General features: G+C 36.4%; 8 protein-coding genes across 9 annotated transcripts; 3 read left to right on the top strand and 5 right to left on the bottom strand.

The window, feature by feature from the left end:
- Nucleotides 1-331: 331 nt before the first annotated feature.
- On the top strand, nucleotides 332-2,624 carry LOC132192387 (methionine aminopeptidase 1). Of its 2 annotated transcripts, none has more exons than XM_059612332.1 (9): nucleotides 332-474; nucleotides 618-727; nucleotides 786-837; nucleotides 892-963; nucleotides 1,018-1,193; nucleotides 1,249-1,471; nucleotides 1,697-1,828; nucleotides 1,884-2,027; nucleotides 2,348-2,624. In XM_059612332.1, the coding sequence occupies exons 2-9, from the start codon at nucleotides 620-622 to the stop codon at nucleotides 2,572-2,574; spliced, it is 1,134 nt and encodes a 377-aa protein (XP_059468315.1). In that variant the 5' UTR covers nucleotides 332-474; nucleotides 618-619; the 3' UTR covers nucleotides 2,575-2,624. The 2 variants fall into 2 exon arrangements, with proteins under 2 accessions (XP_059468315.1, XP_059468314.1); XM_059612331.1 differs by having other exon boundaries at nucleotides 573-727.
- An 11-nt stretch (nucleotides 2,625-2,635) lies between these two features.
- LOC132205745 (galactoside 2-alpha-L-fucosyltransferase SEC1-like) lies at nucleotides 2,636-3,835 on the top strand. Its single transcript, XM_059635004.1, has 2 exons — nucleotides 2,636-3,455; nucleotides 3,518-3,835. The coding sequence occupies exons 1-2, from the start codon at nucleotides 2,976-2,978 to the stop codon at nucleotides 3,833-3,835; spliced, it is 798 nt and encodes a 265-aa protein (XP_059490987.1). The 5' UTR covers nucleotides 2,636-2,975.
- Nucleotides 3,836-3,851: 16 nt separating this feature from the next.
- Nucleotides 3,852-5,278, bottom strand: LOC132192968 (translocator protein-like). Its single transcript, XM_059613224.1, has 4 exons — nucleotides 5,121-5,278; nucleotides 4,538-4,647; nucleotides 4,210-4,425; nucleotides 3,852-4,150 (listed from the first exon to the last, which is right to left on the bottom strand). Exons 2-4 carry the CDS (start codon nucleotides 4,637-4,639, stop codon nucleotides 3,959-3,961), a joined length of 510 nt encoding a protein of 169 aa, XP_059469207.1. The 5' UTR covers nucleotides 4,640-4,647; nucleotides 5,121-5,278; the 3' UTR covers nucleotides 3,852-3,958.
- Nucleotides 5,279-5,546: 268 nt separating this feature from the next.
- On the bottom strand, nucleotides 5,547-7,197 carry LOC132192969 (translocator protein-like). The gene is made up of 4 exons (XM_059613225.1): nucleotides 7,055-7,197; nucleotides 6,365-6,473; nucleotides 6,032-6,247; nucleotides 5,547-5,955 (listed from the first exon to the last, which is right to left on the bottom strand). The coding sequence occupies exons 2-4, from the start codon at nucleotides 6,464-6,466 to the stop codon at nucleotides 5,770-5,772; spliced, it is 504 nt and encodes a 167-aa protein (XP_059469208.1). The 5' UTR covers nucleotides 6,467-6,473; nucleotides 7,055-7,197; the 3' UTR covers nucleotides 5,547-5,769.
- On the bottom strand, nucleotides 7,055-9,173 carry LOC132192970 (translocator protein-like). The gene is made up of 4 exons (XM_059613226.1): nucleotides 9,017-9,173; nucleotides 8,219-8,325; nucleotides 7,923-8,138; nucleotides 7,055-7,858 (listed from the first exon to the last, which is right to left on the bottom strand). Exons 2-4 carry the CDS (start codon nucleotides 8,318-8,320, stop codon nucleotides 7,676-7,678), a joined length of 501 nt encoding a protein of 166 aa, XP_059469209.1. The 5' UTR covers nucleotides 8,321-8,325; nucleotides 9,017-9,173; the 3' UTR covers nucleotides 7,055-7,675.
- A 298-nt stretch (nucleotides 9,174-9,471) lies between these two features.
- On the bottom strand, nucleotides 9,472-10,838 carry LOC132192732 (translocator protein-like). Its single transcript, XM_059612827.1, has 4 exons — nucleotides 10,735-10,838; nucleotides 10,368-10,489; nucleotides 10,092-10,307; nucleotides 9,472-10,034 (listed from the first exon to the last, which is right to left on the bottom strand). Exons 2-4 carry the CDS (start codon nucleotides 10,467-10,469, stop codon nucleotides 9,852-9,854), a joined length of 501 nt encoding a protein of 166 aa, XP_059468810.1. The 5' UTR covers nucleotides 10,470-10,489; nucleotides 10,735-10,838; the 3' UTR covers nucleotides 9,472-9,851.
- Nucleotides 10,839-11,293: 455 nt separating this feature from the next.
- LOC132192731 (beta-1,3-glucan-binding protein-like) lies at nucleotides 11,294-14,429 on the bottom strand. The gene is made up of 9 exons (XM_059612826.1): nucleotides 13,967-14,429; nucleotides 13,502-13,717; nucleotides 12,930-13,075; nucleotides 12,634-12,794; nucleotides 12,332-12,495; nucleotides 11,920-12,183; nucleotides 11,722-11,864; nucleotides 11,573-11,677; nucleotides 11,294-11,514 (listed from the first exon to the last, which is right to left on the bottom strand). Exons 1-9 carry the CDS (start codon nucleotides 13,983-13,985, stop codon nucleotides 11,410-11,412), a joined length of 1,323 nt encoding a protein of 440 aa, XP_059468809.1. The 5' UTR covers nucleotides 13,986-14,429; the 3' UTR covers nucleotides 11,294-11,409.
- LOC132192733 (small integral membrane protein 13) lies at nucleotides 14,179-15,079 on the top strand. The gene is made up of 2 exons (XM_059612828.1): nucleotides 14,179-14,413; nucleotides 14,742-15,079. The coding sequence occupies exons 1-2, from the start codon at nucleotides 14,320-14,322 to the stop codon at nucleotides 14,879-14,881; spliced, it is 234 nt and encodes a 77-aa protein (XP_059468811.1). The 5' UTR covers nucleotides 14,179-14,319; the 3' UTR covers nucleotides 14,882-15,079.
- Nucleotides 15,080-15,110: the final 31 nt, after the last annotated feature.

Below are 15,110 nucleotides of genomic sequence, written 5' to 3'. Positions count from 1 at the left end.
ATTTGTTTACTTTCTCCAATGATTAAATACTTATCCATTGATTTATAAGGGTTTATTAACAAATCCATCGAAATCCATGGTTTTAGCTTTTAGCAAAATCGTTGAAGTTTTTGCCCAACAATGAAATATCTTTGAATGTAAATTTTTTGTGACAATTTGGAATTTAGATAAATTATGCGAAATTATGAACAATAATAATCGTAATAATAGCAGCAAAGGAAGAGATAAATATTGACAATTTTATCCCCCCCCCCCCCCCGACTACCCTCCTCTACGTAGTTTTCGCGCCATTTGTCAACAAAACGTCCGCTGGGCCAGTAGGTGGCGTTAGTGTCCACAGATCGGCCATGTGTTTGCTTGCTAAAAATTTCAAAAACAAGTTTGGAAATTGCAGCGAGTTTTGTTGTTTTTATACATCATTTTGCAATTGAATTTTGCCTCCGAATTTTCCAGCTCCATCCCTATTGTTCATCGGTAAGTTTCAACATCGTTCCCATTCAAATTCAACTTTGAAACACATTTTTCGACGACTGGACTTTTGCCGACAAATTTTAATTTTTTGTATTTTTTAGCAAAGAGTCTTTTGATCACACGTTCTTTTCCTGATTTTCTGCCAGCGATGTCGGAATTTAGAGTTTGTGAATCTCCCGGGTGCAACGCTGCTTCGAACCTTCAGTGTCCGACTTGCGTGAAACTCGGAATTCAAGGCTCTTATTTTTGTACTCAGGTAAACTTTCAAGTCCGGGTATTTTAATCATGATTAATTTTGCATTTTGTCTCTTCAGGATTGTTTCAAAAGCAGCTGGAAAACGCACAAATTACTCCACAAGCTTGTCCGTAAGTTTGAAAGAAAAAAATTGAATTGTGGCAAAGTTGAAATTTTATTTTCAGAAGGAAAGGATGAAACCTTGACCAATAATTCAAGTAGCGTCTACGACCCTTGGCCTTACTTCAAATTCACAGGTATTTTGTGTAAATTTTTCCTCTCGTTTGTAAATTAATTAATATTTATTGTAGGAAAACTTCGGCCGTTTCCGCAGTCGTCGACCAGGACTGTTCCCTTGCAAATCCCAAGACCAGACTACGCCGACCACTTCAAAGGTCACCCTGTTTCTGAGCAGAAGGAGAAAAACAACCACCAAATCAAAGTTCTAAACGATGAGGAAATCGAGGAGATGAGAGTTGCCTGCAAGGTCAGACCGGTCCCATTGTGCTTTCAAATTTTTATAAAATTCGTGAAAATTTCAGTTGGGCAGAGAAGTTTTGGATGAGGCAGCCAAAGCACTGAGCGTGGGTGTTACGACAGATGAGGTGGACAGAATCGTCCACGAGGCCTGTGTCGAAAGGAACTGCTACCCTTCGCCACTCAACTATTATCAGTTTCCGAAGTCTTGCTGCACCTCGATTAACGAAGTGATTTGCCACGGAATTCCAGACCACCGACCTTTGCAGGACGGAGACATCTGCAATGGTATATTATTTAAATTTAATAGCTTCTTTTTCAAAAATGTTGAATAGTTAATTATAAACTGAGAATTTAATTTATTTTTATTTTTTGTGGGGAAACAATCAGTTAATTTAAAGAATTTTTTTAATTAATTTAAATACTCTAAAAATTCTTAAAACTGTTAAGTTTACTCCTCTAAAACTCTATGTGCAATTTTTCTAAAAATTATTTTGAAATTGATTTTAACAGTCGACGTCACTGTTTATCATCGAGGCTTCCACGGTGATTTGAATGAGACTTTTTACATCGGAGACGTCAAAGATTCGGGGAAGAAGCTTGTTAATGTGACATGGGAGTGCTTGAGCAAAGCAATGGATATTGGTAACTACCTTTGTTTGAAAATTAAGGTTTTGTATTTTAATCAAAATTTATGCAGTTAAGCCTGGGGAGAAATACAGAGAGATCGGAAACATTATCCAGAAACATGCGCAGGCCAATAATTTCTCCGTTGTCCGGAGTTACTGCGGCCACGGAATTAACCAGCTCTTCCACACGGCACCAAGTGTTCCTCATTATGCAAGTGCGTAAAATCATTTAAATAACGCATTAGAAATACCACTTTTACTCCAAGTAATAAAACTAATTTCTAAATTAATTTTCTAAAAAAAGAATTATTAAATCTCTAAAAGTTCTCTAAACTCCAATAATATGAAAAAGCAGATCTTCTAACTAGACTTATTATTCTTAATTGTTAAGGAATTTTTTCAAAGTCTCGTTATACTATAAATTACTTTTTAACTTAGCTTCAAATCTTTAAATTCAAACAAAATTTTAAAGGAGCCAAATTTTTATAATCTTGTTCCCATGTGGAGAAATAAGTTATAAAAAATATTTTTTCAGAGAATAAAGCGATTGGCATTATGAAGCCCGGCCACTGCTTTACAATTGAGCCGATGATTTCCGAAGGCTCGTGGCGAGACGAAATGTGGCCCGACAACTGGACTGCGGTCACTGTGGATGGAATGCTTTCGGCCCAATTCGAGCACACTCTGCTTGTGACTGACGACGGAGTCGAAGTTCTGACGCAGCGCCCTGGAAACCCCCTGCCCCATTTCCTGAGCCCCTAATTTTGTATTTTGCAAGCAGATTAAAGTGGAAACCATGTTTTTTGGTTAAATGTGCTTGTTTGGAAAGTAAATACGCATCCTTATCACCTCAACTTCCGCCTCATTTTAGTTTTATCTATTAAAGTAAATTTTCTACTGATAAGGGGAGGAACTGCACGCCACCTGTATGGTAATTTTCACTCACAGACATGGTGGTTTTCAAAGGACTGAGCAGCAATAATTTTTATTGTTCACTCTTTGGGATTTTAAATATTTTAATACTCTATTGGCTGCTTGCATTTACCAAACTTTCCAAAATAATTATTGAATCTTTTCCAATAGAAGGTATTATTATAATTTATTTTAAGTATTATTAAAACTAATGGAGACTTTCTGAAGGAAACATACTTGTTAGAGAAAGAATGGAATGCCCCAAAGTTCCAATCATCACCGTCAGAGATGGGGGAAGAACGGGAAACAAAATTCGCCAATATGCCACCGTGTGGGCCTTGTCTAAAAAACTTAATCGACCTGGTTTTGTACCCCAAGCCACTTTAGACTGGTTGGGACCTGTTTTTCCTAATCTAGGCCTTCCAGCATTGGAAAAAATCGACCACTGCAATTTGACATTCCAAAACAACAGAACTTTTGACTCCGTTGACCCTGAAAAAAATATCCTTCTGCCTAGTAATGTAAATAATTATGAAGTTCTGTTGTCCTATTTGGATGAGATCTGGGACGAGTTCAAATTTGACGACAGACTTGTATCGATGGTCAACAACACGATTAGGTCCCTTGGTGGAGAGGATCATGTTGTGGTTGGTGTGCATGTGCGGAGGGATGATTACTTGATATATTTAAGACAAAAAGGAAGGCAGCCAGTGACACATCAATATTATTTGGTTATTTGACGTTTTTTGTATTTAAAAAAAGCTTCACTTATTAAATAATTTTATATCTTTAGGATGCAATGCAATGGTTTAGGAGGAGGTTGAATGAACCCCTGCTTTTTCTGATTGTCAGTGATGACGTCAAGTGGTGCGAAAGACATTTGCTTCTAGCCAAGGATGTCAAGATTGCTGCCCATGACACTTTCCACGACTTGGCCCTGCTGGCACTTGCAGACCATGTCATCATTGACTATGGAAGTTTTGGGATGTGGGGCGCCATTATGAACAAGGGCCTAACGGTTGCTTTGAAAGGGACAGGCAAGGACGCATTAATGGCCAAGTACAAAAAGTGGCACACTCTCGATAGTGGAAAGTACAAATACCAGAAATGAGAATACTCGGTTTATTTAATTATGATAAAAAATATATAATTTTAATTCAAAAATAAAAGGGTATTTGTTTTTACAAAACTGCCCTCTCAGATCTTGAATAATCTGCCATTAAAGAATAATTAACTAAGGTTCCAGAGGAAAATCTTGTTCTTCGGTGGAAGGGTTGTTCCTCCAGATGTAGTAATTGAGGGCAGTGGCCAGTGAAAGCCACAGCATGTAGGGCACCATCAGGTATCCAGCAGTCCGATTGATTCTGAACATGGCAATGGACGCCACTCCGGCTGTTCCATACAGAAGGACGATATCAATCAATCCCTTTAATTAAAAGAAAAACATTGCATTAAAAATAATATATTTTTATTAAATTTTCTTACTCCACCAATGCTGTGGAGGCCAAAGAAAATGGGCGCCCAGGCCCAGTTCAGGATGAGCTGAGCTATGTAGAGGGCCAAAGCTGTCCTTCCACGGCCAGTGAAGCCGCCTCCGTCCCTCCACACCAGATAAGAGGCAAATCCCATTGCGGTGTACAGGACTGTCCAAACCGGACCAAAAGCCCAGTCAGGAGGAGCCCACGGTGGCCTGTTCAGGGTCTGCAAATTTTTATTATATTCATTTAAATAAATTGCAGGTTCCATTTCCCGGATGCAGTGAGATTGTAAGTCAAATAAGGAGGGAGATGACAAATGACGAATATTAACTGACCTTGTACCAGCTCTTGGTGGCCTTTATGGTAAATGGTGTGGCGGCCCATCCGCCTATATTTGGTAGAATCGACGCTCCAATAGCTTCCCAGACGATCGGCATTTTTCTTTCTGCGGATAAGAGGGAAAACTATTAAATTCACAAATAATGATACAATTAACAATAATTAAACTACTAAATAAAAATAATGAGAAAAATATAAAAATTTTGAATAACATAATACAAAAAAGCTATTGGATTTTATGTTATCGTGTGTGTTACATAACAATTTTTGCATGAATATTTTATGAGCTGTTTTACAAACACTGCGATTGTGTAAACCATTTAAAAAATAAATAATTATTGATTATTGCATGTTTGGTTAAATCTATAATCAAGTTGAAATCAATAGTTTGAAAATAAACCACCACTTTTACATTTGTTTTGCAGCAATTATTAATGATGGCCAATTTTATTAAAACAAAGAGATAAAAAGTGAGTAGCGGAGCTGCTGATAAAATTGAGAATAGAGAAAATGAAATTAATGTGAAGTCCACAAAAATTGTGTGTAATGTATTTATATAAAATGGTTTAAATGATATACCTCTTTTGGACGGGCGCAGTAGTTGATGATGAGAGTGTCAACGAACGTCAGAGCAGATTTTGTTACCGTTTTGTGGTTATTATATTGCTAGCTAGAATAAGCTGGATTCTCAGATATCCCCACCTTTGTTTACATTTTTCTTTGGTCGCGTGTGTGTGTTCACGTTCGGCTGTAAAACGTGCGCCATCTGTCGGGCTTAGCATTTTCGTGGTATAATATTTTATGCAATGACGAGTTTAGCGCACACTGTCGGCACGGAGCGCTTTAATGTCATTTTGTACACAAATGGATTTTACACCTGTGTAAATAACATAATTTGATTTAGTTTTTTTCAAAACAATGTATAAAAAAATTTCCATTTGAAGCTTCTTCATTTCCTTTTTGCACAGCCCGGAAAAACTAAATTTGATAAATATAATACAATCATTTAAATAAAACTTGCCTATCATAGCTATTTATTAATTGGATAACTGAATTTTAAAAATCTTTGATATTGTATTTGTGCCTTTATGGAGTAAAAAAATATAACTTTATAAAAAATTTCAACATTCGCAGAAACTAAAAAGAGCATTTCTTATTACAAAACTAAATGCTCTTAAAATTAAAAGAAAAAAATCACTATTGAGAATTCTGACAAAAGACTTTTTCCTCAGTCTTTCCGCGTGTCCTTTTTAAATGAAGGGTTATTTTTCCAGATTGAGTAATTGAGGGCAGTGGCCAGTGAGAGCCACAGCATGTAGGGCACCATCAGGTACCCGGCGGTCGGGTTGATTTTGCCCATTGCAATAGCCGCGGCTCCAGCTGTTCCATACAAAAGGACGATATCAATCAGTCCCTGCGTATTTTCAAGAAAAAAAAATTTCAAAGGTTATGAATTATTGAAAAACGAAACTATGGTTTTTTGATCTTACTCCACCAATGTTCCCAAAGCCGAAAAAAATGGGCGACCAGGCCCAATTGAGTGCAAGCTGGGCGCCGTAAAGGGCGAGTGCAGTTTGACCCTCGCCACCAAAACCTCCCCCGTCACGCCACACCAGGTATGAGGCGAACCCCATTCCAGTGTACAGGGACGTCCAGACAGGACCAAAAACTCGGTCAGGAGGCGTCCACGATGGCTTCTTCATGGTCTGCAATTTTTATTCAAAATTAATCAAAAAACTTTGGTTTTTCCGTTAAGTTTTTTTTTTTTAAATCCGTGGAGAATTATAATATTAGAAGAGGACAAAAGAAGTATTAAAACTAACTTTGTACCAGCTCCTGACAGCTCTCATGGTAAATGGTGTGGCGGCCCATCCGCCTATATTTGGCAGAATCGACGCTCCAACAGCTTCCCAGACGATCGGCATTTTATTTCTGCAATTAAAAGATAAAAGATTGAATTCATAGGAAATAATGAGCTTTAATAAAAACTCTTACATCACAAAATAAATAATAAATTAAAAATAAAATAAAAAGGAACTAATTTTTTATTTTTAAATATGTAAATGATTTAATTGAGAAGATCAGGGGGAATTATCATGAGTTTTGTTACGTAACCTATTTTTGCATATTTCCGAAAAACTGCGATTGTGTAACCACGTGAGAAATAAATAATTAGACAAACGTTTAAATAATTGCATGCATATTGGTTCAATCAGAGCGTCCGTTATATTAAATTTAATGCTCTTCTGCTTGAATTACCGTGAATTACAGTAAATGCAGAGAGGATATTAACAAAACAGTGATTTTTAAAATTGCTTTTGTTTCTGTAGCAAAAATTATTTATGTCCGGTTTTATATAATTTGTGCAGTGAAAAAAATATCTATGCCAAAAGTGGCCAAAAGAATTAGAGACGGCTCATCTCTGCTGATAATAAAATTGAGAATAATATGAAAATAAAATGTACTGTGTATTACATAACTGTTGTTTGCTATTATAATGGTTGAAATTATACCTATTTTGGACGAGGACAGTTCAACAGTTGATGATTCGAGTTTCCAGGTGTCAACGAGTGTCAAAGCTAAAGCGACAGGTGACAGCGCGTTTCGTGGTTTAGCTCAATTCTCAGAGATCCGCACCTTTGTTTACATTTTGCTTTGATCGCGTGTGTTCAAGTTCGGCTGCAAAACGCCATCTGTCGGGCTTTGCATTTTCGTGGTATATATGCGCATAAATAATGTAAATGTACATATATAATGAGGATCTAGCTCGCGCTCGCACTGTCAGCAAGGAGCGCGCTTTATGTCGTTTTGCACACAAAATGGAATTTGCACTTCTATGAATAATCCACTTTACTTTATGCTTAACCCAAAAAAAATTTAATGTTCTTTTCCTGTTATCACCATGGGCCCAAGGAATAAATTTGAATAATATGTACAAATTTTTAAAATAAAATTGGCTGAATTTCCTTTTAAATTGGATTTGTATTAAATTTGTGCCTTTATACATTAATGTAATTTTTTTATTTTTGATATAAATTTTTCAGCATGTGAAAAAAATTGAGGGTTTTTCTTTTTTACTTAACTGCTCATTAAAATTAAAAAAATATATATATTGGAATTCTGAGGAGACTTTCTCAGTCTTTTCGCTCGTCTTTTTTGGAAGGGTTGTTTTTCCAGATTGAGTAATTGAGGGCAGTGGCCAGTGAGAGCCACAGCATGTAGGGCACCATCAGGTACCCGGCGGTCGGGTTGATTTTGCCCATGGCAACGGTAGCGGCTCCGGCTGTTCCATACATTAGGATGATATTAATCAGTCCCTGAATTTTGAAGCAAATAATTTTCAGTCAGAAAGGGGATTTGAAAGAAAATAATTTTCCTTACTCCACCAATGTTTTGCCTCCCAAAGAAAATGGGTGACCAAACCCAGTTGATGGCGAGCTGGGCGCCATAAAGGGCGAGTGCGGTTTGACCCTCGCCACCAAAACCTCCTCCGTCCCGCCACACCAGGTACGAGGCAAACCCCATGCCAGTGTACAGGGATGTCCAGACGGGACCAAACACCCAGTCAGGAGGCGTCCATGATGGCTTCTTCAGGGTCTGCAATTTTTTAAGCAAAATAAAAATGCTGATTTTGAGAAGAAAAAAAACTACATTAAATATAACGAGAAGAAACGGACCTTGTACCAGCCCCTGACAGCTCTCATAGTAAATGGTGTAGCGAGCCATCCGCCTATATTTGGCAGAATCGACGCTCCAATGGCTTCCCAAACGATTGGCATTTTGGCTGCGAAAGGACGGATATTTTTTTGCTAATTAAGCAAAAACAGTCAACTATAATGATTGCCAGCTAGATTAATCTAATAATCCAATTGGACACCAAAAATAACTTTAATTTTTAATGATTATGAAAGCCTTTAAAAAGTGTTACGTAACTATATTGCATTATCTTTGATGAGCAAATATGCACAACGTAAAGCGCTATTTATGTAATCTATATGAAGATTAAAATATTATGTAACAATTAGGTAATTCACAATTAATTTAAAAAAAATTATAATTCACTTAAAACTTAAAATATATAAGGCTATATTATAAATTTGCAGTATATTAACATAGTAGAATATAATTCGCTGGATATTAATAAAATAAAATTATAAGCATTAAAAAGAGGAAAGAAATTTGTTGTGTTCGTACTGCCTGACATAAGGCTATGAAATTAAAAAATTCTTTATAATTATATTTCTGCTCCAATTTTGCAATAGCCCATGAGCTACACTCAAAATTCGCTATCCCCATTATGTTATTAAAAATAATTTTGATAAAATTACAAATTATATTTAATATGAAAAAATAAGAGATTTGTGAACGTTGAGTCTACTTGATATAATAGCAAAGAGAATAAAGTGTTGATTCAGAATCAGAATAATGGACATGTTAAAGTAAATTTAGTGTGTGCGTCGTGTAAAATTATGTACCTTTTTGAGAGCAAGGAGTTGGGGTTGACTTTCAGTGAGTGTCAGAGCCGATCTTTTTCTGGCTTTTATATTAACGCCGATATCTACTGGATGCACTTCTCGGGCCCCCGCCTTTGTTTACATTTTTTACTGTTTGCGTCTGCACTCTGCGGTCTGTTCAAGTCGGGTTACTTCGACATTGTCGATCTCACCCGAACACTAAATTTTTACTAGACAGAGATACATATGAGAGATGCGTTCGCGTTCCCACACACCGGCGATGTTAAACATCTCAAGTCAGGTTGACTATTTATTATTTTAGATGCAAGATTATATTATACAATTTTCATTTTTTTTCGTAATTCACTAAAAAAATTGTTATTGATAGGTTTGCATACATATAATATTAAATTTTTTTCAATTAATTTTAATTATAAATAATAAAAATGTTTTATAAATTAAATGCCAGTGGGCAGATGAAAATTTTTATATTTAATATTTTGCTAAGATTTAAGTAAGAAATTTGTTTTTCAGAAAATAAATTTGCTTCGATAAGTCATTATAGTGAAACGCAGACGCCTTTTTTACAAATATTCATTGTTGTTCATAGATTTTTTAATGATGCAACTCTTGTGTAACGAAATTTAATTAATTGGTGCAATTCAAACAGTTTCATATTGGAAAATTGGAATTCCAATTCACCTATTTATGAAAAGAAAAGAATATTTTTAGTTTTTATTTATACTAGCACAGGTTAGGCTTTTGGTATTCAATGTGCGCGTGCTTAAATTTTACTAATTTTAGATACAAATAAAATGCTTGTCTCTCACTAAAAGTTAATATAACTTTTTTATCTCTAGTTATTTTTCTTCTTCTTTTTCGGAGGATTGTTTCTCCAAAGATAAAAGTTGATGGACGTGGCAAGTGTGAGCCACATCATGTAAGGTCCCATGAGCAAACCAGCCGTCAGGTTGACCCTTGCCATGGCCACCGAAGCCACGCCGGCCGTGCACCACAAAAGGGCGCCAATAAAGAAACCCTAAATGTAATTAAAAAAAAATCACGATAAAGATATTTATGCTTAAAAAAAGCTCACCCCTTTAACGCTTTCCATGCCAAAGAAAATTGGTGACCAAACCCAGTTGATGGCGAGTTGAGCTCCATAAAGAGCGAGTGCGGTTTTGGCCTCGCCGCCGAAACCACCCCCGTCTCGCCATACCAGGTACGAGGCGAACCCCATGCTTGTGAACAGAAAAGTCCACACCGGACCAAAAACGTACTCAGGCGGGGTCCACCATGGTTTCACTAAAGTCTAAATAAAAATCTTTATTAAAATTAAAAAAAAATGAATATTTAGGACTTAGTAATGCACCTTGTACCAGGTTTTGATTTTTTTCAGGGTGTACGGGGTGCTGACAAATCCGCCAAGACTCGGCAGAATAGACGCTGCGACTGCTTCCCAGGTGAGCTGCATTTTATTTTATACACTCCTAACTAAAAAAGACGCACTAATCAACAAATCACACAATCCAAGGAATAGGTTTTATTAAATTTTATCTTCAATTATAAGCCCAAAAGATGTAGCGCCGCATTTATGAAGAGTAAAAAATTCATTTCGATGAGAAAGAAAATGTAAGCTAAAATAATCCATTGACCATTTGAATATCAAAAAATCTATAATTTTTTTCGTCTCTGATCATGTCTAATGCACATCATAAATTTCTATAAACAAATCTTACGTAATTTTTGTGTCAACTCCAATAAAATAAGTGACGGTGGTCTCTTCGGATTGGGACCGCGCGGTGCTAAAATGCAACTGACGGCTTTTTTAAAGGCCGCAGTTTTATCTCAAAGTGACGCCGCCTATTCGTTGCGAGAATAGCGTTTTTACAACATGTGCCGTTATACTAAATTTAAGTTGATTATGTAACTAACTGAACGCGGTGCATCTCTCTCTGGATGTGAAGTGGGAAAAAGACACGTTGTTGTAATGCCCAGTGACCGCCTCTATTTTCGTTCCAATATATTATTGTAAATACTGTGTTTTCAAAAGTGGCCACTCAAAGACTCAAGTCAACGTATGCAACCCACCAACCCATGGCACGTGTTTCTTTGTCGGATATCATGTTTCTTATTTTTGTTTTTAAATGGCACCTCAGGTATCAAAAACAAAATGATCAATTGCTCATAAGTTTTCACATTTGCTCATTGAACAAATTATTAATTATAATATAAATCGCAACTTTAAACACATAAAGGACAAAAAGAATTAGTTTTTATTTAATTAAATAATTTTTTGTAGAGCAAAATGACGAATTGTGCATTTAATTTATTTACTATTTTCACATGATTTTGCAGACATTCAAGATGAAAGTTTTTTATTCCTAATTTTTTTTGATTTGTCAGATTTTTTACTATATTGCCCAAACCCGGACATAATCAATTTTGAGCGCAGTTGTGCCGTCTGTCATCCAAGTCGGTTCCCAATCAGCGCGCTTACTCCAAAAATCTTTAAAAGCCTACAAATTTTTTCCATATTAATATGTAATTAAAATTAATAATAATAAATAAACGTACAGTGTTTGGTGATGCATTGCTCCAGGGCTTAGGTTTGGGGTTGGAAATTCCGTCAGGGAAAAAGCCAGAAGTGCCTCCAACCGCGACGTTTAAGATCAAGAAAAACTGAAGGAAAATTTTAGTTTTGAAAAAAAGTCATGAAATTCTACTTCTTGGTCGAATGGAGCCATTTTTGTTCCGTTGGCCCAGAGGTTAGTTAAAGAGGAGCTGAAATTTCCAAGCTGCCAAAAACCACCAGCCGGAGGGGTCACGCGGCCCGTCTCATTATTATCAATGCTGAACTTGACGTAGTCTATCAATTTTTTTATTATTTCCCAATTTCAGTTTTTTTCTCTTTTAATTATTGCCAGCGGTCCACTCGACTTGGTACAGGTGGAAATCCTTGTCGTAGCCCATTCCCTTGGCCGTGCTCTTTTCCCAGCTGGTCTTCATGAACTTGTTGTTGCCGGGGTCGGGACCCCAGTGCATGGTCGAAGACGACAGCTCAACGCCGATGTTCTTGCCGCCGTTGAAGGAGCCCAGGTCGCGGTTGCCGCGAGACTCCATGATGTCGATTTCACCAGAGCGCGGCCACTGGCCATACGCGCTCTTTTTCGGCATCATCCAAATTGCTGCACAGATAATAAAATAGATATAAAAGCAAATACAGAAGATAGAATCCGACACCATATTTAATAATATTAATAAAATTAAAATTAGAAAAATGGGGATCAATATTATTATAATTTTTGTTTAGGAATTAATTTTGTTTAATTAAACCTGGCCAAATCCAGTCTCCTGCAGGCAATCTTGCTCGAACCTCAACTTTCCCATATTTGAAATTGAAAGTGTCAATGGTATGCAGCCGGGCAGAGGTGATGGGAGGGAGGATGAGGCTGGTGGTGCCCGTTCTGTTGCAGCCGTTGTTCCAACTCGCGGTACAACTTTGAAATTATTTATTTGATTTTATATTTACTACAAAACTTTTATTCATCTAAAACGAATATTTAGACTTTTTTAAATTTTCGTGTGTTGCAAAAAATGGTTTCAGTTAATTTTTATTTTGCATAGGAGAAACGCACAATTTGCCAAGGTTGAGGTTTCCGGAGGACAGGAAGGCCTCGCTGTAGGCCTGGGACAGGAAGTAGGGCCTGATGCCAAGAACGCCGCTTGTGACGACGGTGTTGACTGACGCGTTTTTCGGTGCCACAGAACCGTTCCAGTAAACTTGGAACTCGTTGTTCTGCAGAAAATTATATATGCATAATTCAATTAATTCATTGAAATTTTAAAAAGCTACACCAAAAAAAAATTATATTTTTTTAGTAATTGTAACAATGTGAAAAAATAAACAAAAACAATAATAAAGTGGTCGCACCCCTCCACCCGCCATGGTGACCTCGTTGGTCCACTTGAGCGGGTCTATTGTGTTGAACAGGTCCTCGAAAATTAATGTTCCTTTGCAAATGGTTCCTTTGAAAGTGCTGGAAGTGGTGATTGACGCAACGCAAGCCTTCACCAAAGCTATAAATTAAAAAAAATAATAATAATTTTTGTTAAATAATTGTATTCATTTAGTGGTAGAAGTTCACGATCAAGGGTTGATTCATAGTGACTTGAATTTAAATTCAGCTTTTCCTCGATGGGTTTTTGTGAGTTATTTATTGTTTAAGAAAAAAGGGCAGAGAATTGTTTTTTCTTCAACAATAAAAACTCGCAAAATCCATATATAGAGGAAAACCTAATTTAAATTCAAAAATCACCATGTATTCATTTACATTAAACTTTTGATAACTTTTATTGAATATTTGGAATATTTAATAAAAAATTACATGGTAAAATTGAATTCAAATTTGAGATGGTCAGATTTTATTTGATAAAATCACATGAAATGAAAATAAACATTGAAAAATTTTAACACAAAAATGAAATAATATTCTCTTTACTAACGCTTTTTCTGAGCCTCAGCACCAGATAGAAACATCGTCAAGATGAAAATTAAAAATTTGAAATTCATAATCATCTTTTTTCTGGAGCGCTCTGTGCGTCCACGGCGTGCGGGAAACAGATGCGATCTGATGGAATTGGAACTGTTTTGCGTAACATAAAGTTCAACAGGAAACTTCAGCTGGTTGCTCCATTGAAATTTACGACGGTAACATTTTGCTAGTCAGGAAATGGAAAACGTCATTTAAAATGGTAAACTGTATCATATGGTACGGGAAACTAGGCCTGCCTTCCTAATGAACAAAATAAATTAAAGGAAATATAAAATTCAAAATTATTATATTACTTTTCAATACAATAATTTAAATATATTAGATTTTTGGATGTTTATTAAAAAGATTAATAAATTTTATTACACCTTTTAATTTTAAATAATTAAAAAATAATAGTACTTTCAATAAAACTTACAAAATTTATAAATCTGCATCTAATGCGATTCAGTACAATCTGGAATGTCCCATAATTATTTTTTGCTCAAATATTTTGTAAAAAATAACAAAAATCACATTTACATTTTCTTCAATGCAATTTCAACGCGTGGTTTTTGCGCCGATCGAGATCGAAGTGGATTTGATTCTCGTCGGTGCCGTGCGGTGTCGCTTGCTCTGCGCACCCATTCAACTATTTTGCCATTTGCCAGCTGTTGAAAGAAGAAAGAAAGAAAACCCTGGCCTTGGCTGCGCGTTCGTTGAAAGAAAAGTGTGATAATTATCGCGCAAAATGCAGCATTTGCAATGAGCAGTGCTCCCTGACTTGCGGGGATGGAGGCGCTCGTGGGCGTGGCCAGGGACGTGGCCGTCGCCCTTTTGGCCCTGGTGCTGCCCCTCTCGCTCGTCCTTTTGCTCGTCCTGCTAGGTAAATAATTTGGCAGGGGAACACAGTCTTTGAGTCCGTCGCGGGGTTGATGACTCACACCCTATATTTACCGTTTAAGTCACGTCCGCAGCTGTAATAACTCATAATAACTGCAGCTATGATTGTGCCGTTTTATTGGGCAGAAAATTAAAAAATTATTTTTTTTATTTATTTTACTAAAATATTGTTTATATTATTGATTGCATGTTATTCCAAAAAAATCCTGGATTTTTGTTGCAAATTTTCCAATTTTTATTTTATTTATTTGATGGACGATTTTTATTTATTTTTTAAATACCAATTTTTCACCATTAATCCATTTTGACAGGCTGGTACTTGATGTGGAAGTTGTTCCTGTCTCGGTTTCGGTTCATCCGAGAACTGGTCGGTTCAATGGGTGAAACGCCGAAGCACGTGCCGCAAGAAGTGGCCGCCGCCAAGCCTAACAAGAAATCGAGAAGAGATTGATCAAGTCGCAGGCTGACACGTTTTACTGACTATTTTGTGATCTGGGCCGCTGGAATAATTTTATAGCGTTGATTTCTTTTTTTAATCTTTTGCGCCCGTTCAATGAGATTTTGACGAAACGCCAACGTACTTTATTAATCGTACATAATCGATGTTATTCAATTTCAAAGAGTGAAGAAGAAACTCCAAGCTCAATATTGATACGACGAACAAATAATGTTGCATATAA

Source organism: Neocloeon triangulifer, unplaced genomic scaffold, assembly GCF_031216515.1.
Source record: "Neocloeon triangulifer isolate White Clay Creek 2 clone unplaced genomic scaffold, ASM3121651v1 ptg000003l, whole genome shotgun sequence".
NCBI classification, from domain to species: domain Eukaryota; kingdom Metazoa; phylum Arthropoda; class Insecta; order Ephemeroptera; family Baetidae; genus Neocloeon; species Neocloeon triangulifer.
Note: the sequence above shows the minus strand (reverse complement) of the source record. Positions and strands in the feature narration are given on the sequence as shown.

Coding starts and splice junctions, on each gene's coding strand:
- LOC132192732 (XM_059612827.1), bottom strand. CDS start 10,469: ATGCAGCTCACCTGGGAAGCAGTCGCAGCGTCTATTCTGCCGAGTCTT. Junction 10,308..10,367: donor AAATCAAAACCTGGTACAAG/GTGCATTACTAA, acceptor ATTTTTATTTAG/ACTTTAGTGAAACCATGGTG. Junction 10,035..10,091: donor GCATGGAAAGCGTTAAAGGG/GTGAGCTTTTTT, acceptor AATTACATTTAG/GGTTTCTTTATTGGCGCCCT.
- LOC132192970 (XM_059613226.1), bottom strand. CDS start 8,320: ATGCCAATCGTTTGGGAAGCCATTGGAGCGTCGATTCTGCCAAATATA. Junction 8,139..8,218: donor CTGTCAGGGGCTGGTACAAG/GTCCGTTTCTTC, acceptor AAAAAATTGCAG/ACCCTGAAGAAGCCATCATG. Junction 7,859..7,922: donor GGAGGCAAAACATTGGTGGA/GTAAGGAAAATT, acceptor TTCAAAATTCAG/GGACTGATTAATATCATCCT.
- LOC132205745 (XM_059635004.1), top strand. CDS start 2,976: ATGGAATGCCCCAAAGTTCCAATCATCACCGTCAGAGATGGGGGAAGA. Junction 3,456..3,517: donor TGACACATCAATATTATTTG/GTTATTTGACGT, acceptor TTATATCTTTAG/GATGCAATGCAATGGTTTAG.
- LOC132192968 (XM_059613224.1), bottom strand. CDS start 4,639: ATGCCGATCGTCTGGGAAGCTATTGGAGCGTCGATTCTACCAAATATA. Junction 4,426..4,537: donor CCACCAAGAGCTGGTACAAG/GTCAGTTAATAT, acceptor AAAAATTTGCAG/ACCCTGAACAGGCCACCGTG. Junction 4,151..4,209: donor GCCTCCACAGCATTGGTGGA/GTAAGAAAATTT, acceptor TTTTAATTAAAG/GGATTGATTGATATCGTCCT.
- LOC132192731 (XM_059612826.1), bottom strand. Junction 11,865..11,919: donor CCAAGTCGAGTGGACCGCTG/GCAATAATTAAA, acceptor AAAAATTGATAG/ACTACGTCAAGTTCAGCATT. Junction 11,515..11,572: donor GCAATGCATCACCAAACACT/GTACGTTTATTT, acceptor AAAAATTTGTAG/GCTTTTAAAGATTTTTGGAG.
- LOC132192969 (XM_059613225.1), bottom strand. CDS start 6,466: ATGCCGATCGTCTGGGAAGCTGTTGGAGCGTCGATTCTGCCAAATATA. Junction 6,248..6,364: donor CTGTCAGGAGCTGGTACAAA/GTTAGTTTTAAT, acceptor TAAAAATTGCAG/ACCATGAAGAAGCCATCGTG. Junction 5,956..6,031: donor GCTTTGGGAACATTGGTGGA/GTAAGATCAAAA, acceptor GAAAATACGCAG/GGACTGATTGATATCGTCCT.
- LOC132192387 (XM_059612332.1), top strand. CDS start 620: ATGTCGGAATTTAGAGTTTGTGAATCTCCCGGGTGCAACGCTGCTTCG. Junction 964..1,017: donor GCCTTACTTCAAATTCACAG/GTATTTTGTGTA, acceptor TATTTATTGTAG/GAAAACTTCGGCCGTTTCCG. Junction 1,194..1,248: donor AGATGAGAGTTGCCTGCAAG/GTCAGACCGGTC, acceptor TGAAAATTTCAG/TTGGGCAGAGAAGTTTTGGA.
- LOC132192733 (XM_059612828.1), top strand. CDS start 14,320: ATGGAGGCGCTCGTGGGCGTGGCCAGGGACGTGGCCGTCGCCCTTTTG. Junction 14,414..14,741: donor CCTTTTGCTCGTCCTGCTAG/GTAAATAATTTG, acceptor CCATTTTGACAG/GCTGGTACTTGATGTGGAAG.